This window comes from Triturus cristatus, chromosome 5_1 (assembly GCF_964204655.1).
Source record: "Triturus cristatus chromosome 5_1, aTriCri1.1, whole genome shotgun sequence".
NCBI classification, from domain to species: Eukaryota; Metazoa; Chordata; class Amphibia; order Caudata; family Salamandridae; genus Triturus; species Triturus cristatus.
The window spans coordinates 402,700,188-402,724,408 of NC_140587.1; the positions used below are offsets into that span (position 1 = coordinate 402,700,188).

The 24,221-nt window shown below is 44.5% G+C and overlaps 1 protein-coding gene across 2 annotated transcripts in view; it reads left to right on the forward strand.

Moving 5' to 3' along the window:
* The window catches only part of AZIN1 (antizyme inhibitor 1), a 565,763-nt gene that overhangs the window by 384,095 nt on the left and 157,447 nt on the right, over positions 1 to 24,221 (forward strand). For both annotated transcript variants that reach the window (XM_085605134.1, XM_085605135.1), the window contains exon 9: positions 3,091 to 3,256. In XM_085605134.1, the coding sequence (XP_085461260.1) occupies positions 3,091 to 3,256 (166 nt within the window). The remainder of the gene's footprint in view (positions 1 to 3,090; positions 3,257 to 24,221) is intronic.

Below are 24,221 nucleotides of genomic sequence, written 5' to 3' on the forward strand. Positions count from 1 at the left end.
TAGGGTAGAAGCCAATGGGCTACTGACCCTTGGGCTTACTGTGCCCTCTATATGACCACGTCCTGTGGGAAGTGTGAATAGCCCTGTCCCAGAATTCCTAAGTTTGCCATTACAAAGATGGCTACTTCTGAAAAGTTGTGTTCACCTCAGTTTAGCCCATCTTAGGAGTGGTTCTAGCCTCTGGGTGGCACGCCTACCTCATTAGCTAATTTTCTCGTCTGTCCAGGTGATGAAGGGGCTCTGGACGAAGGGGGTCAGCTTCCTCCTGCGAGGAGAGCCAGATTCGCAATTTAAAGGTGGCAGCTTTTTGAAGCTTGGTGGCCTAGGAAGGTTAACCAGCAGGTCATCCTGTGGGAAGCGGTGTGACACCCTCTTCCCGGACAGGCTTTTGTTCTGGATCTCCTGAGGCCAGAAGGCTCTCACCCTAGGTCAGAGCAGTGTCTCAGGTGGCCAGCTGGCAGAAACCAGTCCGCAAGCACATTAGAGGTTGGTAGGTTTTCATGTGGCACCTGTAAGATGCCCTCTGTGTGCACGTATTGTTAAATCCAAAACTGGAATCCGTGTGGGTTTATCAACACGAGATATTTGATACCAAATGTCCATATTTTCAGTGAAGCAATCATGTAGCTGGGGAGCTCCTTTTCACCAGTGTCCAGAACATGTTCTAAAATGGCTTCCCTGTTCACATACACTTGCATTAATGGTACTGACCAGCACTGGGGCATATCTGCTCATGCCAGTATGTCTTCACATGTAATACAAAAAACCCTGCCTTAGTGCTGTAAGGCCTGCTGTAGGGGCGACTCACAAGTACTACATGCAGTGTTAGGGGGCCTGGTTCGCCCTTAGGGCTGTACCCAGTCTCTACCTGTGAAGAGGCACCATCAGAGTATCTGAATACTTTAATTTTTGTAAGCAACTTCTGTAACTATCCAGCAAATACATTGTCAATGTAGCTGTTTAAGTTGTTTCCCCACAGCCATTGGCAGCAAACAAATGTTGATAGTATATCTCTTAATCCTGCTGAGTGTGCTGGGTTCATTGCCTGGGTAAGTCAGTTCAGTCTGCACGACATACCACTTATACCCGGGGCTTTAGCCTGTTATGAATCCACATCTACAGTATACCTTGGTGAGTTTCTTCTTGTGCTAGTTAATATTCATTCTTTTAATTAGATCAGTGGCTTTCGCTGCTTCAGTAAAACACAGCGCTCCGATCCAATGGTATTAGAGCTGACTTTCGCCTGTCGTCCTCAGCTGATGGTCCAGCTGCTGATGGACCAATGTCCCCTGAATGTCTTACAATTTGCTTCTTATTTTCAAAGAGTAGCTTGGATTGGTGCTGGTCTTTCATTCTACAGATAGCTCTCCGTTGATAGCTTGCTCTATGGTGGTTATTCTCTTATGTTTATATTTACTCTCCGGACAGGGTCTGTGGTCGGCAGCGCCTTGTCTCCACCTCACGGCTTAGATGGTTCAGACTTGTTGCAACACTACTCCTGCCAGTATTCTTGCGGTTGCTTCGTGTCTGGTTGAGTTGTAAATGAGATCCCTTCGTTCTGGCATGATATGCTCTGTCGGCTTACAATGTCTTGTATATGATCGTGCGTCTAGGACATTAATGGGGTCTGGCACGTCCGTACAACATTAATATTTACAGATCTGTTTCCATGCAGCTTCACTACTCTTTACTCTTTATAATTTGTATTTTGGTTAGTCTGCATGTTGGGGATTACTGCAGCAGCTGAACCCAGTGTCTCGATTCGGTGCTTATATCATTATCCTTGTGAATGCCACTTGGTTTGTCCGATTGCTTTTTGCCATGGGCTTTCAGGTCACAGTACCATCAAAGCTTCCATTGCTGCCCAGGTCACAAGATTGTATCACTTTGATGTGCTTTCCTCAATAGATTCTGCTCCAGGCACCACTGCGTTTCCTTTCAAACAGCCTGGGCATTATAGGCATTTGCAATTATCTGGCTTTCTCTGTCTAGTTTCTTGCAGTTTCAGATGCTTGTTTTCATGTACAGTAGGGGCCACTTTGCAGCCCCACTACTCATCACTGAGTCAGCCGTTGCTCTCCATCCCACTACCAGAGCTTGGCCCACACCTCAAGGAAGCAGACTGCTCCACAGTGAGCTGCAGCTACGTTTTAGGCATTGTCGCCAGGCCCACTGTATCTGCCCATGATCCGACAGCATTGTCCATGCCACCAATGTGGATTTTATTTCAGTAACATACTGGTTATTACTCAGTTATTTACTTCAGCAGCAGGAGTATCTTGAATCCTGGCACTCTAGCGCCCCAAAAGCACATCTACAATATCTGTATAAAGCAACTTGTCAAAAACTATACATGTAGTGTTTTGCCTTTGTTGTACACTCTGGATAACCACCTTGCCGTCTGTAATCTGCTTGACTGTTAAAAAAAAAAAAAAAAAAAAGTACCTAGGCCTCCCATTCAGCCACCAGACTACTGTTAATATGCATTTGCATAAGAAATTCATATGTATGTTTTCTTAGTGATTTGTTGCTGCTCAGTAAAATATTCCTGATTTGGTGTTTATAGGCCGGGCTGGAGGAAAACGAGCAAGTGTCCTGGAATCAACCTAAATTCAGGGCTGTCTATATTTTTGATCAGTTTCTCCTATAAACAGCTCCGAGGCATCCATGTTAATTGGTGTTGCTGTACAAAAAACAGTTGTTTAATTTATATTAAAGTGTCTAAGTATTTAAGACATCAAACCATAACTAGCTTGCAAATGTCACTTGGTCCCAACATCATATGGTCTCTTTAGCACCTGGGTCCATCTTGGTAATTAGCGCTTTGTAGTTAAAGTTAGTAACATCTAAATGTTGGGTTTAGGTAGAGATTGTGCTTCTATGAAAGATTTGGGTTTATGGATTATTTTTAAGCATTAACTGGTGCCCATGACTAAAGCTTATAGGAACAACGAGCATGAATAATCAGACAAATGTATTGTAAATGTGCAATAATTAACATGGCTTGTTAATTTATGCCTAAAGTGATGAATGACTTTGCATTGGTAAAGATTAGTTCATGACCTGTTTTTTGGGTGTTACTTATCTTAGATAAACCATTCTATCAACACTTTGCTGGAGGTATACTTTCCTGAAGAAAGTGGCATTCAGTTGATTGCTGAACCTGGAAGCTACTATGTTTCTGCTGCATTTACTCTGGCAGTTAAGATCATTGCCAAAAAAGTTATTGAATATGGACGTCAACTTTCCTCTGAAGGTAATGCTTATATTTTCTGAGTGACATTCCTGTGGTGTTATGTCCTGGTTGCTATCCCTTCTAAAGCAGTCTTCTGTCCAAAATGCAGTGTTGTTTTAACTGAAAAAATTCACTTGCAGGGTTGTTCAGCCTTTTTGCACATTCAACATTCATGTTGCACAATTTCAAAGTTGCCTTTTCATTTTTTGAGACTAAAATGTTTTATCTTCTCGATGTCCCCATCCTAATCTCTTCGGTATTAGACCACTTCCCTTTTAGTGTTTTCTTTTAAAACATAAAAAGTTACCCACTACATTTACTTGGGCTGTAATCTATTGTTGGATTATTATAATAAAATAAGAAGCTTTATTAATGCCTATATTGAGTGTTCATATCTGAATAGTTGTTAGCTGTCCTAAACTTCCTAAGGGAAAAAAAAATTGTTTTATGCTTGTGTCCTTCTTTGACTTCTAAATTTGGTATTTTTTTAAAATTACTTTGTGGGTGAATAGTTTAACGTCAGCTATTTAAATCTAGTGTATTTTTATATAGTTTTGGTATGTTGGAAACTATTCTGCTTATCCCAATCTGTTGAGACCCTTCCAGGCTAATGGCCTGTTTCTCCCACGCATTCGAAGGGGCTGGAGTACTGACATGCAGGACACGTCAACACTGTTTGGATATTTCATTTGTGAAGGTCTTTAGCTCATATATTTTGTTCAGGACTGTAAACTTCTAATATTCATTGGAAAGTATAGCGAGAATCTTTAGCAGCATGACCCAAATCCCTGTTATACTACTGGAATTGCCCATCTCAGATAACCAAATTGCTCTCATACTCACAAAAATAGTTTCATTTCTTTTACTCTCATGGAATAATTTCTGTCTTCATGACTGTCTTCCAATGGCATTAATCCCTTAACTTGACGATTTATAAAATTCTGTTAAATGTTTGTGTTCTCTCTGTGTTAAGTGTGTCCCTACTTTTTTTTTGCACTGCATTTGAGATTTTTGCATAATACTACCCCAGAGAAGTGATTCCATGTAGCCTGGTTGTAATCTTTCTCAACAAATCATGTTCGCTCATGGTCGTTACAGAAGTTCACTGTGCAGTTACCAGGGACCCTCATTTTACTTTTTGTGGGTAGTTCATATGTCATACAGGAAAAACTATTAGAAGGACCTGGTTTGCAACTGGTATTGCAGATAACACACAGTGCACTCTTGCCATCTAGGGTTGGACTCTGTATACTGCAACTTGTATTTCAAATGCTTTGTTCTGTTTTTAAAGAGTGCATGGTGCAAATTGTGGGCATGCCACTAGAAACCCACAATGTCTTGAGACCCAATCCTCCTTGGAGTGCTTTTTATGAGGCCTTTTTTTAAGAGTTGATGGTTCATGCACCGTTAAACTGTGCAGTGAGTGAAATGCAGAAGGTCTGAAGGACAATACTGGGACTTAAGCTTGGAGAGAGCATTTTAGAGCGAAACTGTACTGAGTGAAGAAGTCAAAACACAAGCAGAGTAGTAGAATCCAAAGATGTAATTTATTATATCTGGTTCCATGTAGTAGAGAGAAAGTAGATAGTAAGTAAGATGGTAATCAGTAGTAGCCCCACCCGGAGCAGCCTCCCTGCTGCTCAGCCTCCCATCTTCAATTGACACTCTGACCAAGACCAAGCACTCCAACATTCTGTGACAACATCCTACATTCGATAGTCATTCAGGCTGAACAGAAGGGAGAATATCCATGCAAAGAAAGAAGAGAAGAAATCACACTAGAATATAACCGCTTTCTTTACATCAACAAAAGAAATGCCCTGAAGAAGGAAACAAAGAATGAGGAAAGTCAGAGGTAAATTCAACAATTGAAAGAGAAAGAAAAAGAAACGGGGTAATAGATTGCAGGAAGTACTATCCTATTCTGATGGCTACATCTGCCTGTGGATTCCTCACCTTATCAATATCCCCTGTGCCAGCATTCAGCAGAATTTGTTTCCTAGCTCTCAACGTCGACAAGGACGTTGGCTCCGCTTGCAACACCGCATGACGTCACCCGAGCCATAAGAGCTTCGTCGGCGTGATGACGTCCGTTCCCTTTTTTCCACGCCGTCGACACGTAACGGTTTTCTAGCACTCTTTAGATTTGTGGAGTTACTTTGTTATTGCGTTAACTGGAAGTCTGGTTTTAAGCCCTGTAAGGAATGTAGAGGTCACATGTCCATCACTGACCCCCAATGAAGATTGTTTGTGGTGCTTATCGTTGGATCACGACGTGGAGGACTGTTTCTGTTGCAGGAAGATGAACCCCAAAGCACTTACGGAACGGGAAGCAAAGTTATTTCTGGCCATGGTGAAGAAAGAAGGTAGAGGGTGCACGCGTGATAAGTCGAAGTTGTCGACTTCGCATATCTCGAAGTCGAGAAAACACGAACAGAGAAGACCTGGATCTCGGCGCCGCTAGACGAAGAGTAAGGCTTCGAGATCGCCTTCGCCTGACACTCGACGTCTCCTTAAGGACTTTGTTTTTCCTTCGCCCTCTCCTTCTCCTCGTGCGACTCCAGAGAAGTCTCCTTCGCCATTCACCAACTTCTGACGCCGAGCTGGTTCAGGATGTTCCATCTTCTCCTGTGCCTGAGATTGAACCGGTGGATTCAGCAGTGGATCCGATCGTTCCGACGTCAGACACTCCTCGTTTGGATACGGGTTTGAATCCATATCCCCCATTCCCGGCTCCAGGGGCGGATCCGTTGCCTTTTTTAAATGCCATGTACGGAGTTTTTCAAAGCGCGGGTTTCCAATCCAGAGCACCTTCTGGTCCCGTGGGTCCGCTGGCATTCAATTTTGGCATGCCACAACACTATGCCCAAGCACCCTTCATGCCGATGGCGCAGTCATGGCAATTTCCGGCGCCGAGAGTATCTACGCCGTTGATGGAATCTTCGGTACTGTCTGGAGAGCCTTCCTCTCGACCTCGTGTGGCTCTTGTGCCTCCATCGGAGCCTCCCTCGACGCCAGCTCAGGAGCAGTCGGCGCCGCATATGGCGCCACCGACGCCGCGTCCACGGATTCGTTCACGGAGAGAGGCTCAGAGGCTTTTAGAGCAGTATCGTAGAGAAGATGTAGGAGGTTGAGTTGGAGGAGTCTCTGGATGAATTTGAGGGAATTCAAGAGGCGAGTGGATTGGACACCTCCCCTGAGTGGGAGATCTCTTCTACAAGGGCTTCACCTCCTCAAGATGTAGCTCCCTTCTATTAAGTAATAAGGAAAGCTGCGGAGCTTTTAGATTTGTGGTTACCTACTGCTGAATATAACCCAAATTTGGCGTAGGTGTTGCATTCACCTTCCTCCATAGTTGAGCCTCTGTTACCTTTTAATGAAACTCTTTTGGATCCGATCATCGAAGTTTGGCGCAAACCACTTTTTTCGCCTGCTGTTTCTAAGGCTGTGGCTTGGAGGTATAGGACTGCTCCAGGGGATACAGATTTTCTCTCTTCTCACTCATCTCCAGAGTTTGGTGATACAAGCATCCTGCTCCAAGCAATCACATGCTTTTCCACAGGCCCCAGCTGACAGGGACTCAAAGAAAATGGAACAGTCAGCTATAAAGGTTTTCTCCTCTTCTAGCATGGCACTGAAATCAACCAATGCCACTTGTCTGTTGTGCCACTACATACATGCTTTGATGGACTCTGCAAAGCAATTGGCCCCTAAGTTGTCTGATGAAGAGAGGGTAAACTTTATGGAGGTTCTGTCAGATGCTCAGGCTGCGGCTAGATTATCCAATCATGCCTGGATACAGCTGATTCAGTAGCCAGAGTTATGGGCTCCTCCATAGCTACAAGAAGGCAGGCTTGGCTTCGTTAGTTTGGATTTTCCCCTGATGTCTAGGCCGCTCTTGTTGATTTGCCCTTTGACGGGTCGAAGCTCTTAGGGGAAAAAAGCAGATTCGGCCTTACAAAGGTTTAAAGACAGGGCCACTGTGAAATCCTTGGGGTTGCAGACCCAGTCGAGAGGTTTCAGCTACAAGAAATATCGAGGTTTTGTAAGGTCTTCCTTTCGCAACTTCATTCAACCTCAGCAGCAGCAAAATCTGCTCTATAAATCTTAGAGGAAGAGCCAAAGGTCGCCAACGTGTTTCTGCCCGCAATCTCTCCTCCTCCTCTTCTGCCTCCCCTGCTCCCTCTGGTACCACAGGAAAGCAGCCCTAGATCCCCTATCCGGGATCATGTGGGTCCTGTAGGGGGTCGACTGTCTCCCTTTCTGCAAGGTTGGAAATCAGTCGTGACAGACCTTTTGGGTTTTAAACCTTGTGGAGACTGGGTACGCCCTTCCCTTTCGGGAATTTCCTCCTCCTTACCCTCCTTGCCAAGGTTTTTGCTCAGAGGACCATTTGCTTCTTCTGCAGAAGGAGGTTCTTGCATTACTACAAATAGGTGTGATAGAAGTGGTTCCAGAGCAGGAAGCGGGTCAGGGATGATACTTGTGGTGTTTCCTGATTCCCAAAAAAGACGCAGGTTGCGTCCGATCCTGGACCTCGGGGTCTTGAATTTTTACCTGAAGTAGGAGAAATTCAAGATGCTGAACCTTGCTCAGGTTCTTCTGACGCTGCATCAAGAGGACTGGATGGTGTCGAATGACTTGCAGGATGCGTATTTTCACATCCACATTCTGCAGTCACATTAGAAGTATCTCCGTTTTACGGTTGGGTCGCAACACTACCAGTTTGCGGTCCTCTTGTTTGGGCTTACTACTGCACATTGAGTCTTCACAAGGGTGGATTCCTCACTGACCCGCCCTCGTCCCCGTTGTCCACCTTTGTATACTTAAAAGGATGCCTTATTTGGCTTGTTTTACTTTGTATTTTCTTTCTATCTGGTTCATTTATAGGAAATGCTGATGTTATTTAGCTTTCCTTTTTGATTTTGTACTGTGCATTTTGGTTCAGATGTTGTGTACTGTGTATACTTTGAATCTGTTGTCGGTCCACCTGTTCGCCTCGGAGGCACGGAAAAATGGGTCGAACTGATGTCATCACGCCGACTAGGCTCTCTTATAGCTCCGGTGACGTAGCTAGGAAAACATTCCGCGGAATGCTGGCACAGGGGATATTCATAAGGTGAGGAATCCACAGGCAGATACCGTATCCACCAGAAAAAGCGTTACCGAAGGGAAGTAACTTGTTCAACACAATAATACAACTGCATGAAAACACAATAATACAATGGCATGAAGATGCAATAACAAAATGGCATGAAAATGCAGTAAAACATTAGCCTAAAAATACAATAAGGAAAGGCACAACCCAGAAAACCAAACATACACCATGAAATAAACACACCTGAAGGGACAAACGGTCTCAGGCAAAGCATGAAGAAAACGAAAAGTAGAAATGTAAAGCTGCGTTGTACAGCACGCAGCACACCAAGTAGAACTTATGCCCTGAAATACTACTAAAAGTAACATAAATACGCACAAAAGCAACTTCATGAAAACAAGCACACAAAACCAAATGGTAAACAAGAAAGCATGGTAAGCAAAGCACGTACAACCCTTAAACGCCTGACGTCTCAGGCACCCCTACAATCCGCAGGTCCCATCACCGGTAACACAAAATAGATGTAGACAAGGATCAGCCATGAAGTAAACAGCGAACTAGTGCTGAAAAGACTGACCGGACTAAAATACAGAACATAGATAAGTACATACGTGGCAAATGGTAATCACCCACGAAAACAGAATAAAACGTACTGAGAAACACTCACCCATGAAAACAGACTAAAGTAATGGAATACACTCACCCATGAAAACAACAGAAAATGTACTGGGATGCACTCACCCATGAGTCCAAATCGTCGCCAAAATGTATTGAGTGAAAAAGTCCAGACACAAGCCGAGTAGTAGGATCCAAAGATGTTATTTATTATATCTGGTTCCGTGTAGTAGAGAGAAGGTAGATAGTAAGTAAGATGGTAATCAGTAGTAGCCCAACTAGGAGCAGCCTCCCTACTGCTCAGCCTCCCATCTTCAACTGACACTCTAACCAAGACCAAGCATTCCAACATTCCGAGACATCATCCTTTCGATAGTCATTCAGGCTGAACAGAAGAGAGAATATCAATGCAAATAAAGAAGAGAAGAAATCACACTAGCGGAAACCAGACAATATTCACTTTGGCAGTCATGTCATGATTTATTTGCCTTGCAAGCATTCACGTAGTCGGATAATTAATCCTAGCCTAATGGTACGTTGAATGATGCACTAGATACTACCTTTTTATATTGTGAGTTTTCTCTAGACTCTCATGCTTTGCATTATTGCATTGTAATGTAACTAAAACCATTTTTATGAAGACACAAACTGATGCCAAGAAGGCTTTCTGGTGGTATGCGAAGGGATAAGTAAAATAAGTGCAGCAAATACACCATCTTACCAGTTAGTTCCTGAGAAGCCACGTTTTTTAATGCTTTCCTGAAGGGCAGCAAATTTGAAGGTAAAACGCAAATACACAGGCAGAGCGTTTCAAGCCCCTTTACCTACAACCGAAAAGGCCTCTGCGCTACCCGCTGTATGTGAATCTGGGAACTCTGAGCAGATGAGAATTAGAAGAACACTAGATTCTGCGAGTCTGGAAATGCTGAAGTTAGTTTTGTAAATACAAAGGTCTGAAACGATGGAATGCTGTAAATACCAAACAGTGCCTTAAAAATGATCTTGGCCATTGGTAACCACTGGAATGCCTTAAGTACTGCAGATGCGAAAGCAGTCGGAGGAAGATTCAATGCCAACTTGTCCATGTTTTACATACTCTGCAAACGCTTTATATCCTTGGAAGTGGTGTCCAAGTATATAATACAGTGCAGTATTGTAGCATGCTCAGTAGAATTGCTTAAGCAACCACTGGCCATACAATGTTTGTTTATGGATTTGTAGAGTGCATGGCTGCACGAAGCCTTCCCAGCGCTGAGAAGTTGCAGTTAGGGTACCAAGGTTGTTATGGGAAGCGCCAAGTTTTAGGTTTCTTCCTGAATGCCAATTCATCCGTCAGACGCATTTCTTTAGGCAGGGCATTCCAAAGACTAGGAGCCAGATGTGAAAAGGATCTACCTCCTTACCTGGATCTCTTTATTGTCTTTTTCATGAGTAGATCTGTAGAAGATCTTAGAGATCTACCCGGGACATAGGGTGTGACAAGTTTTTTTACTTTAGGCTGGGCCTTTGTCATTCATGGCTCTATGGGCAATACAGAGTGTCTTGAATTTGATCCTGGCCTAAATTGGATGCCAGTGCAGTGTATTCAGTGCAGCTTTCGCTGACTGTTTTCTGGAGATGCGCAGCGGTATCCTAGCTGCGGCGTTCTGGACCACCTGCAATCGGTTTGACATATTTGGGTGCGCCGAGATAGAGGGAGTTACCATAGTCCAGCCGTGATACCACCAGGGCCTGAACCACTGGTCTGCGAGTATGATCAGGGATGAGGGCTAGGGTCTTCCTCCGCATGGGCAGTATTCCGAAGCATGTACCTGATAGTTTTCTAGCTTGAGTCTCCATGGAAAGACTGTTGTCTAGCCATATTCCCTGATTCTTTACTGCATTTTTTGGGACAGGGGGTTCTCCCAGTTCTGGAGGCCAGCAGATAATGTTTCTCGGGACACCTTATTAACCAGAAACATAAGCTCAGTTTTTCCTCCATTCAACTTTAGGCTTCATTTGTTCATCCAGTCTGCTACTTTTACCAGGCAGGGCGCCAGATTGGTAAGCATGGATTGTGGGCCCTCTGTCACTGATAGTATCAGCTGGGTATCGTCTGCGAAAGACACAATGGATAGCCCAAATTCTTGCACAATCTTTGCCAATGGTTGCATGTACAGGTTAAATAGTGTAGGGCTCAATGCAGATCCCTGTGGGACTCTGCATGAGATTTGCAGGGTATCTGAGAGGTGCTCGCCTTCCAGTATTTGGAAGGATCGATCTTGTAGGAATGAGGATATCCAATCTTGCGCAGAGCCTGCTTCCTTTAGTCTGCGGATCAAGGTGCTGTGATCTACTGTGTCGAAAGCGGCACTAAGATCTAGAAGCAGAATGGCGCTGTGTCCCCCTGGTCTAGGATGCTCTTAAGTTCCTCCGTGACCACCAACAGGGCTGACTCTGTACTGTTTTGGGGTCGGAAGCCTATTTGTGTAGGATGCAGCAGCCCATTCTCCTCTAAATGTTGGGACAGGGTCTGATTTACATGGTTTTCAGCTATTTTGCCGTAACAGTGGCAAAAGCGAGATCGGTCGATAGTTCCCTGGCTCTGACGGGTCTAAGTGGGGGTTTTGTCAGCAGTGGTTGGACTATAAGTGCTGCAGTTGTGGACCTAGCCTTTTTACCTCCCTGCAGTAGGACATCTGGCTTAATCGGGTCTTGTGGGGAGCCTGATTTAATCTTCTGCAGAATCAAAATCATAGCTTCCTCATTTAAGTCTGTAAAATGATCTAGACTTACCCGTGTTTTAATTCCCAAGTTATCACTGATACTTGGGTGAGCCTCAACTTTGTTTGGAAGGATGTTTCCTTGAAGGGAGTTATATAACATTTCCACCTTTATTTTTGACGAAGTTCGCCATCTGGTCACATCTCTTTGGACCAGGAGTGAGTGATTGTCTCCTGATCGATGGAGGTTAGAAAGCGCACTATTCTTAATAGTTCTCTTGAGGAGTTACAGATTGAATCAATTTTATCTTCAAAATATTTGGCCTGAGCTCGGATCATCTCATTATGGTACTGTCTAATGGCCAACTTGTAGTGGTTTTTGATGGTGTGATCATAGTTTTTCCTCCATTGCCTTTCTAATCTTTGACAGGATTTTTTAATCCAGATTAAATTCATGTTAAACCAAGCTTCATTTTATCCTGGATTGGCGACTACTTGACCTGATTTTCTGGGGGTGCTGAGCTTCTATTTTGTTCGTCTGCCCACCTCTTATCTGCCTTCTCTGTTGTCTGTCAGGCATGGAGCCTGAGCTTCTAATGCGTTGACCTTGCCAGCAGTCATAGTTCTTGGCCATTTATTCCCAGCCTTGGGGAGTTTGTTGCATGTAGGTAGAGACTGGGGGTTGTCTAGCGTGAGAGGTATGAAATGGTGATCTGATCATTGGACTGGCAGGGGGGGTCCCTACAGTTAGGTTGGGTTCATTGGAAAAGATAGCATCTAATAAGTGACCTTTTTCATGTATGCCAGAGCTTACCATTTGTTTAAGTTGCATTGCTTCCATATCTTGAATGAGTCTATTTGAGATGGTATTATCAAGTTTTTCTAGGTGTGGGTTAAAGTCCCCAAGTATGGTGGTAGATCCTATGCTGGCAACGGTTGTTGCTACTATTCACGGAAAGTCCTCTAGGAAGAAGTTATTGGAGCCAGGGGCTCTGTAGAGTAGTGTGCCTGAGAAGGTGACTTTGGGGGACAGTTTAATACTAACTTGTGTTGTATCACAATTAGCAATGGTCAGGGGTTTTTGCCAAGCATCCATATTCATTTTTGTATATAACTGCCAACTCCCCCTCCTGTCTTTTCCTTCCTATCTTGACAATAATTGGCTAATCTGGTAGAACCTTTATCAAAATTCTTAAGTGCAGGCAACAGGCGGATAGAGCTTATTCACCTCTGTGGTTAATGAAACAGAAGTGTCCAGTTGAAAGCCCAGGCTTCGAACCAATGAAACTAGCTCCGAGGAAAGGCCATGTTCAGGAGACAAGAAACTTGTAAGGAGCAAATCCAGCCCACTTGACGTTTAAACAATCAGTAGTTCTGTTTTGTCTAAATGTAACTTTAAGCAATTGCATGCTAGTTAATCCTTGGCAAACAGCATACATTGTTGGAAAACTTGTAGTGTCAGGGTTATCCTTGTCAATTGCAATCAAGAACTGGATATCGACAGCATAGTTAGTAAATCTAATTTAAAAGGAGTGAATAAATAATCCCAGCGGTTACACATATAGATTGAACATGGTGGGGCTAAGTAACAAGCCCCGAGTAACACCACAGGAGGGATTTTTAATTGCAGACTCGAAAGAAATTAAAATCCCTTTGCTTCTGCCAAGTAAAGAACTGGCTGCGCCTGTTACACCAGCTACTGTTGGTCTGATAAGCTGTTCAGGGGACACTATTAAAATTGGCTGACTGTTCTAATAACAGGACTGAGGCTTGAACATGGTCTGCCAAGATGCAGAGATCTAGGACCAACACAGAAGCAGTTGGCTGCTTGAAACTCTTCCTGAGCAATGTCCAAAGTTTTTCTGGCTGCCGAAAAGGAAGATAGCTGTTGGTCTGACCAAGTTTTCGATAATCTTCACTAGAAACTAAATTTGTCTGTACTTAGGTTTTCTGGATGCTGTTGGATTCTTTAGCATCGGTAACAGCAGGGCTTTCTTCCAGTCACAGTGAATTGATAAGTGATCACATAAATTGAGGAGGAGGCAATGTAGAATCAAAGCGCACTTCTTCCAAATAGCGGAATGGGATCTAAAGGAGAACCAAATACTGTAGTGGAAATCAGACCGGTCAGATCGTTGACAACAACTGAAATTACCCAGGAGAGGGGCAGTTCTTATTTTGCAGTACCCTCTTCCAGGATCCTCATTGGAGAGGAACTTGTGAAGGTGGCAGAAGAGACTAATCTTTTCAGTTTTATCCATGAAAACATTAGTATCGCAAAGTGATTGAGATTGTTCGACTCTGAGTTAGACATGTAAGAGCCACTAAGGAGTCCAAGATGAATATCAAATTAGCTTTTCTTGCTTTGAGGATACATTTGGCATAAAAGTTCAACTGTCATCACTAACTTTTTTTTATTTTTTTTATTCCATTAACTTTTACAATCTTTTGCAAGATTAGTGCCAAATTCGCACCAATTTCCTACATTCTAGCTTGTCTCCCATAAAGCAGGACCATAAGAAGAGGCTGAGGGAGAACTGCATCTTAATTTTGCCTACTTGCAAAGCCCCCACAGATCAGACATTGGGTGGGACCTCAGGCCTCGCGATGCTCTGGGACGTGGGGACACCTTTGGTCCTCTTCTCCACAAGCCAAGGGTGCAGAGTAGTCATTTGGTGTCTGGATTTCTTCACCGGCAGCAGTTGTGGTAGAGGGGGCCTGTAAACAGACTGCAGGCATTGCCTGGAAGTCCACAGCAGGCAAGTTCAAGGTGGGTTTTGGCTCTGGAGGGCTGGGGACCATGCTGACTCCATTGGCCCACTTCATGCTGGGCTTTTAGCGGCGGATGCAGCAGCATTGTAAGTGTCAAGATTGTATGGTCCGCATCCTCTCTTGTGAGCGGACCCAGATTCGCATACCCCAAAGGCTGTGGATTCTTTGAAGCTCCCTGCCTTGCAATGCTAATTTGCAGGCCCTGCTGTGGGTGGAGGTTGTTCCTGACCTCCTGAGAGCAAAGGCCTTCATCCCTGGGGTGGGGTGGTCAAAGTAGTCTATGGTGGCAGGCCGTTTAAGACCAGTCAGTGAGCACACCAGTAGTTGGTAGGTTTTCAGGGGGAAACTCGAAGGTGCCCTTTGGGTGCATGTATTAATAAATCATCACTGGAATCGGTGTGTTAGTATGAGATGTTTAATATCAAACAATGTAGCTGTTGGACTCTTTTTGACCAGTGTCCAGCATATGTATTTACAGTTGCTTGCCTGTTCACTTGTACTGGCAGTAATTGAACTTGCCAGCACAGGGGCTTATCTGCTCATGCAGATATGGCCTCACATGTATTATAATGCACCCTGTCTTAGGGCTGTAAGGGGACATGGTATACAAGTGTGTGCCATGTTGTGCTTTCACTTGTTAGAGCATGTTTTCACACAGCCTGTGGTGGCACTCTGAGTTTGTTGCTGGGTCCCTTAGAGTGGCACAAGATATGCTGCAGCTCTTATGGACCCTGTTTAGTACCTATGTCATAGGTATCACTTACTAGGGCTTAACGAGGTGCTAAAGGCCTGGTCACTTGGGGATCAAGTGACCAGTGGTCTAGTTTTGGTGAAAGAACACTGGTACTGGGGACCTGGTTAGCAGGAACCCAGTGCACTTAAGTCAGTCGCATCAAATACCAGGCAAGAAGTGGGTGGACTTCTGCAACAAAATACCAGTTTCCTACTGTGATCAGACCAGGTGATAGGCAGCAGTATAGATTTGCTCTTGTTTACATTCTGTGTAGTGAAGGTAAGGTCAAGTCAGTACCCTGTACAATGTGTGGCAGTTAAAAGTATTCAAGTTAACTCAATAGTAATCACAGAAGGTTTGGCCCAAACTTGAAGTCGCTCAGTGCAGTGAACTGCGAATTACTGAAAACCAGCGGGTTGACAGGGATGCTGACTTGATTGCCTTTTGTCGTTTACCTCCTCTTGGAATATCACTTTGCCAACTAAGTCCATTGTTCCTGCCTTGCCGATAGGATGGCAGCCGAGAGAACAGTAGATGACCAGATCCTGTGTGCCGACGAAGGCACCATCTACTAGACCGCTATCGATAACTTATACTATTGACAAATTGTACCACCTCTGTCTACAAGACTGTCAACGGCAATTGCACCCATGACGACTACCTCATTGATGATGGCAGTTTCATTTCCAGTGACTTTCACATGTTCACTGAAAGTGACTGCTCACCTGACTACTAGGATTCTAGAGTCCGTGATGGAGGCTGATGTCCGTGACCATTAATCTGTTTTGGATACATCGTAAAGCCCTGCATGTTTGGATGTATGCAATGTTGCAGAATTTGAAGAGGAGGCTTATGAGAAGGAGGAACATCCGGATTAGGACTATACGTCTCAAACGTTTGACACAAAGTTTGTGAGCAGTCTTATGGCCCTAAACACTGTTGTAGGGAACCTGATGGTTCGAGGTATATGTGGCTGTTGTTATACATGCTTTGCGTACTCCTGCCATCTAGTGTTGGGTCCGGATATGTACAAGTTTTCTTCAAAGAAGTCTTTCGAGTCATAGGGTAAGATGACTCCTCTTGGTAATAGTGCGCATGGGCATCGACTCGATTGTTCTCTTCCTGCCATCTGGTTTGGACATGTATTACGGTTCAGGACCGTTTTCTGGTTCCTTTCCTTGCGTAATCCAATCTACCCTAGTCTGTATTGTTTCTAACGTGTTTTCCTTCCTCACGTATCAAAGTTCAGAAGACGCTGCTTCAGGGATCACCTAGTCATTCCAGCCCGGAACTAGGGGCAGTTTTTACTCCTGCCACCAAATATACAACTTTAGGTGTTTTATTAGCCGTATCTATAGAGGGACTACCGCCCCAGTGGCTATATACCTTTGGATATTGTGGCACTCTTTCACAATTTGGATCTTGATCTACTTAGGATTTCCAGTTCTACCGACCTCCCAAGCTGAATTACACAGGCAGGTCTGACCACCAAACTTCCTAACAGACCAGACCTGATTAAGTCATCGGGATGTCTCCCATCAAACGACCAAACACTCGTTGGCTAAAAGGGTCATCGGGAGAGAAAATAAAATACAACACTGAAGAAAAGAAAAATCTCCTATGTTCCTCACTAATTCTGCTTGTTATATAACAAAACTGTAATTTATTTGAATGGCATGTGCGTCATAAAAATAGAATGTCCTGGGAGTCGGGCTATAGGAACTCCACATCCCTGAGCAACAAGTCCTCCTACCAGGTAAGGGTTTCCACAGATAGATCTCTTTGCAACTGCAGAGAACGCAAAATGCCCATACTTTGCCTCCAGATTCCCACACCCTCTATCCAAAGGTAATGTGCTATGGATGAGTTGGTCAGGAATATTTGCCTACGCTTTTCAGCCTCTACTGAAAAGAGGAAGCCAGGCCCGTAGTTTAATTTTTTATTTATTTATTTTATCAATTTTCCATCAAATATAACCGTGTATAGTCTTGCATATCAGGTCATTCCACCTTATACTTGTCATGTGTATTACGTTCTCGCAGTACAGTTGTTCTATCATGGTATAGCATGTCATCACATCAACTTATGATATATCTAACATTTATCTATCAACCTTTAACATGTCAGGGTGTTCTTGTAAGTAGGTGACGAGTGGTTCCCAGAAGTTGGTTGGTTTAGCTGCTGTAGGCAATTCCTCTGCATACATCAGAAAATTATCTTTACAATACATTGATTCCATTATCCATTGAGTTATAGTAGGGTTCTTACTACTATCCCAATGTATAGCTACCCTCTGTTTAGCCAGGAGTAGCAGGATTGATGCTAATTTTTTCTGTGCAGATTTTAAATGTGTTAGGTGTCCCAGTATACAGAGTTGTAACGTGCGATCTAGTTTACAGGTCAAAATCACATTCAGTATCTGCACCACATGTTCCCAGAATAGCCTTACTTTCTCACATTGCCATGCTAGATGTACAAAATCAGCTGCATCATCCATGCATCGTTTACATTTGGCATCAGCGCGCAGTCCGTGTTTATGTAGATGTAATGGCGTGTGATATACTTGATGTAGGTATTTAAAATGTATTATGCGTAGGTTACCATTCGGTGTTAAGAGGTTAGTTAATGCACAACATGTCTGCCATGCCTCTGCTGTCAGTGGTATATCCATCACTGTATTCCATCGATCATGCGCTTTTTGTGCATTCCAGTCAATTTCTTTTTGCAATGCTTTATAGAGACGAGCCACTATATGTTTATTATCTTTGGCAGTTATCAATAATTGCAATGTTTCTAGGGAGGGCGGCTCGTCCGGGAATGTAGGATATAACACCTGGATGGCCGCCCGCAGTCTATGATAAGTGAATTTAAACAATGTCTGGTTGTTTACGTACGATATGTCAGTCGGTGTCAAATTGTCCATTGGGATATAAATCGCCCATTGTAGTGATACCAATCTGTTCGAATAGGTCCATACTGTTTTTTTTCTTTTGTCACCGATAAGGCAGGATGTTGTGCTAAAGATAAATTCGGTGCTTACAGTGGATCTTTACTTGTGCGCTGGCTAAGGCGTTTCCATGCTAGAGACGTCGTGCGTACTGTATTAATTTCCTTTTTGGTCAAGTGTGGTCTCGAGTGTGGCAATACGTTTGCTAGGGAGATAGGGTGGGCGTCTCCATCCTCCACTGCGAGTGCGGAAGGTACCTTACTGGATGGTACCAAAAGTGCGCATATTGTGCCTGTGCACACAGATAATATAAATGGAGATCGGGGACCGCATAGCCCCCTGCAGTATAATCTAGTGTCATTGTGCGCAAGCTAATTCTGACTTGTTTGCCCGCCCATATCAGTTTATTCACAAGGTAGTGCAGTCGGTGAAAGACTGGAGCTGGGGGAGGTATAGATATGTTAATGAATAAATAAAGTAATTTAGGGAGGATGACCATTTTAACTAATGATACTGTCTGCTAACGACAAGGGTAAGGCGATCCAGCGGTCTATTTGCGTTTCTAATTTATCAATGGTTTTACAATAGTTATGCTGTATCACTAAATCAGAGTCTCGGTGTATCTAAATGCCTAGGTATTTTATAGGGTCTCCTTGCCAAATCAGGGGAAATCCATTGGTGGAGCTTTGGTATTAGTCATTAAAGGTATCACCGCTGACTTTGCCCAGTTTATTTGTAAGCCTGAGTGTATTTTGAATTTTATGTATTCTCGCAACAGTGGTGAAAAGTTAGTTTCAGGGTCTCTGATATAGAGCACCATGTCATCTGCATATAATGTGGCAATGGGTCGCAAATTAAACTGCAAAGCCGTAGCTGCATACTGCTGTCTTACTTTACAAGCCAAGGGCTCTAGTGCAATGGCAAATAGCAACAGCGAGAGTGGGCAGCCCTGTCTTGTTCCTCTTTGAATTGGGAGGGTATCCGATATATGCTTAACTTTTATGCGCGCAGCGGGTTTCATGTATAATAATGTAATCCAATGTATTAGTCTTGGTGGCAGTCCTATCCTCTGGAGGATAGTGAAAAGGTATGTCCACTCTACGGAGTCGAAGGCCTTGGCTGCGTCTAATAACACAGCAAAAAGGTTCCCTCTCTGGGTTCCATTGGTGCAATAGTGCAAATATTGTACACAGATTATGTGTAGTTGATCGGGATGGCATAAATCCTGATTGGTCCGGTAATATAATGGTAGTCACTAGTGGTTGGAGTCGTGTCGCTATTGTCTTAGCTAATATTTTGACGTTCGTATTGATCAGTGAGAGTGGTCTGTACGAATCTGTCTTTTCCGGGTTTTTGTCTTGTTTAAGTATAGCAACTATAAGGGCTTCACGAAGGGTCGGGGGAAGTATTTTGTCAATATATGCTTTGTCGTACATTTCTAAGAGGTATGGACTAATTAGTTTAGAGTAGGTTTTATAAAACTCTGCTGTATAGCCATCTGGTCCTGGCGTTTTACCATTTGGTAACGTCTTTATGGCATCTTGCACCTCCTCTATAGTAATGGGTTGTGCCAGGTATTCCCGATGTGTGTCAGACAGCCATACTAACGCCACATCCTTCACGTATTCTAGGATCTCTTGTGTGTGCGCCATATCCCGTGGTTTTTTTATAATGTGGTATATGTATCTATAAAGGTTTGTAGGATGCCAGCCGTATCATAGTGTTCTGTTATCATCTACCATTTTGAGTATATGCTGTTAAGTATTTCACTTCGTGTGCCAGTTTATTATATGTATCTATTTCAGTTCTTATTGTACTTAAGGTATCCGCTCTGTGTGTCATCAAATTCTGCTTCCAGTACTCTAATGCGTTGCTCGCAATTCGTTAGTTGGATATGGATATCTTTCAATATTCCTACCGTTGTGCTTATGCAGACATCTTTGTCGCCTTTAAGGCTTCCCAGAGTGTGCCCGCACTTTCCACTGATGTCTTATTAGTGGCAAAGTAATCTTCTATTGCTAGCTGTATCGTTTCAGCATATAGAGGGTCCAATAAGAACTTGGCATTAAACCGACATAGAAACGGTGGTGGGACATATGTGGGGATCTGTATGGTAAAGAAAACCGGCTTATGATCTGACTACGTTTTCGGCATATGTTGGACCGATTGCGTCCATGTGCATGCTTGTTGCGTTATAAGCCAGTAGTCAATTCTGGACCAGCTATTATGGACAGTTGAGTGAGTACTATCTCGTATAGTAGGATTACGCATTCACCATATGTCTTGTAGGCCAAACTCAGTCATACCTTGTTTAAGAGCGGTAGCTGCTTGTTGGTGTTGCTCAGATGTACCATGTGATCTATCGCATGCACTATCCAGCGCAACGTTCATGTCACCACCCCAAAAGAGTTGTATATCTTGAAATTCCCGCAACTTGGCATGTATTTTCGCGAAAGTCTGGATCGTCCACGTTTGGACCATATGTATTAATGAGTCCTACCTTAGTGCCCCGCAATATACCTACAATAATGACATATCGCCCCTGTATGTCTGTAAACATATGCTCTGTTACATATTGGGTTCCCTGTCTCTCTAATGTCACTACTCGCACATAGGCAGAGTAGGAGAAGGGCCGTTCATTCCGCCCATCTTTACCCGAATCCCTCCTCTGTTTGAGCAGGTGTGTCTCCTGAAGCATGGCTATGTCAATGTCATGCCTATCTAAATAAGCAAAGACCTGCCTAATTTTCCTGGGATTATTTAATCCTTTTACATTCCAGGTCGCTAGCGTTAAAGGTTTAGGCGTGCTATTAGTAAGCATTGTCATAACTCCAGTAGTACTGAGATAAGGACGCGTGTAAGCTGTACAGTGCAAGTAAGGATGTTTCAATGTATGTACGTGACATGCACACATCATCTTTTGCATCTGGTTCTGTGTATTTGCAGCACTGGTTTGCGGACCTGATGACATAATTGCATAGCTCTTGGTGTTCCCATTGCCTTCCCTCCACCCTCCCTCCCACTTCATCATCCCAATTATGACGAAGACAGTTCCCCTTATCAAAAATCATCCCCCATTGAACCCTCCAAAAAAAGAAAAAAAAAGAAAGAACAATGAATTGGTTGTGGTGTACACGGGTGGGCGGACACTGCCAGCTGAATACCCTAAGGACTATTGTCCACTAGGGGGTTACTATAGTGTCCATTAGCGTAGTTTCCCACTACATTAGTCTCCATCAATAATGTGGTCAAATTTAACTGATACATTTTTACTGATTGGCTCTTTCTGGATTCAGTGCTATATACCCTTTCAAATTTGACAGTGGTGTAATAGAGCCCCAGAGTCACAGTACTGTCTGTAATACTTCTCATCACCAGCCTGTAGTTTCATTGCGTGTTCCATTTTCTTTGTGCTGGAGACATCTCGGTCATTCAACATCTGAGGTCCCACCATGCTCATCAGCGGTATTCCTGGATGATTTTCGGCGTCTTGCAGTAGGCCATTTCTGTTGTAGGTTTTTTTGTATCTCTTTTGGAGTATTGTATATTGGTCTTTACGCCATCAGATACTCAGTCTAGCTGGGTATAGCATTGCATACTGAATGTTCTGATCTCTCAATTTCTGTTTAACCGCAACAGACTTTTTCCTTGCCTCTTGCACTTGCGGCGTAAAGTCTGGGTAGATGGATATGTCCATGCCCTGGTAATTCAATTTCCCCAATTCTCGTGCTTTACGAAGCGCTGCATCACGGTCCCTGTAATTTAGTATTTTGGCAATAATAGGTCGTGGTCTAGCTCAGGCTGGTGGTGCAGGCGCTAATGTTCTGTGGGCTCTTTACAATGAAAACCTCTGAGAAAGTATTCCTACCGAGGAGTGTGGTGAGGAGCTGTTCTACGTATTTCTCCATGGGCCCAGTGTTGGTCGTTTTCGCTATTCCCATGAGGCGAACATTACTGCGTCTGGGCCTCGCCTCTAGGTCCTCTGTCTTGGTCATTAGTGCATTCATGTTTTTCTCTGTCTGACTTTGTTTGGTTTCCATTTGGCGCTGCGTATCTTCTGCGTCAGATATGCGTCGTTCTGCCATATCAATACGTTCCGTGTGGCGGTCTAGGCATTCAGACATTCGATCAACATCGATAAGTTAAATTATCTATCTTACCGTCTATATTGGAGAGTGTATTCTGTATCGAGGTGAACATAGTCTAGACTTCTTCCGCTGGCAGGCCACCCGTGGCTGGCATCGTCTGGCTTGTTTCATGGTGTGTCTGGTTCTTGTCCAGGAGGCTTCTTTTGCTGGTCAAATGTCAGCCTGGGTTGATTCTTACCAGTTTTCCCCATATTACCACAGTGATTGTTGCAAGCTTATGATGGGGTGTTCTTGTATTAGTACCAGGGTATAGGTGCACTTTCAGGTATGCAAAACTCCATGTCGGTGACAGCAGAGAGAGTATGCCGCAAATACAGTCTGAATTGTTTGTTTCTGGATAAACACAATTAGTTAGTGGTAGTGCTGTTCGTTTGCTGCGTTCTAGCCGATGCTGTAATATCCGTGGATATGTTTATAAAATCTGGGGGCAGCGCTGGTTTTTCCAGTAGGGGGGGTGTGAGCGTCGCTCTGGTAGTGTTTTGGCACGGTAGAGTGTGGCCCACGCTGAAAAAATCCTACAGCTGCTTCGTAGACGCTGCAAATCCGCCTTTATAAATTATGCGCCCCTGAGCTGCGTCTATCACATAGTTATGCAGGCGGTGCTAATCACCACGGGGGAAAGCTCCGGGCAGCACCTCTCCTGTATCAGCAGCGCAAGGCTGCACTTCCGTGGGATCGCAGCCCCACTCACCTCTGCAGTCGATATGACCCAGCAGTATGCACCGGGGCTCATGAGCAGCAGGGTCCGGCCTGGGAGAGCGAGGCTCGCACTGTATTCCTTTAGCCTTCCGCCCAGCAGTCGAGTCATTCCAGTGCCAGAGCGCAGCGGCCTTCTCTGATGTGACGTTGCTGGCGCGCTCTTGTATCTTCTCTCCCAGATGCATACGGTGTCTCGCAGGCAGGGGCACAGTCTATCACAGTGCGTCGTGCGCGGCCCAGTCAAACCATGTAGCGGACTGTTGTTTCGGCAGTTATACTCAGTTTCAGAGCATGCAAGTCAGCGCATCGTGGTTACTGGAGCAAATTGCAGCTCCACTGATTCCGGTTGCACATTTTTGCAGTGAGACCACGGATGGAGCGTCTTGATGCAGGATATCTTTAGGATAGTGTAAGTAACCAAAGGAGCTTGCTTAGCAAGCGGCCATCTTCGAGCGTGGCTAGCTCCGCCAACAAGTCAGGGCCATAGTTAAAGGGGCCAATGTATCAGACACCTTGGGACATCGCAGTGGATACGCCTACCACCTGGCAGGGGCTGCAGTACTAAAAAAAAAAAACGGGGATGGGGCGTGTCCAAGATGGTGTCTGTGCAGTAGCACCTCCACTGAGCTCTGCCGTGCCAATTTCTAAATAGGTGGATCCCGGGTGGCTGGCCGCTCCTTGGCGCTGATGCGAGGTGGGGACAGCAGGAGGGGCTGACCCGGCACCTGAATTCCCAGGTCGACAACAGCAGTGCGGTGAAATCGACCCATTGGCTGTGCTGACCGGGCTGTAAAATGGCGGCTGGGAAACTAACAAGACTCTGGAGTTGTGGTCGAATACTGTGCCCCACCCCAATGGAGCGATCCTTGGCAGGTTCTGATGGACTTTTCATACACCGTTTAGCCGATTAGAGGTAGGGGAGGCTGGTCCACCTGGTGGTAATCCAATACCAGAGACCTAGATACTGAAAAAACAAAATGGAAATAAACTGACACCCTTAGCAATGACACCTGGCTAACCAGAACCTCAAAAGTGGAGCGCTAACTGTAGGGGAGGTCCACGAACCAGCAAGCCACTGGGGACGTTGTGTGCCCAGTTGGCGTCACGCGAAGGAGCACACCCTGGGCGACATTGGCAGGCTGGGAGCCATAACTTTGATGCATACATGAGAAGAGAGCAGCAGTAACTGTTAATAATGGTGCCCCGGAGTCTTCCTCCATATCGCTGCTACACTGATGGCGGAAGCTAAAGTACTTCCAAAATTCCTTGGAA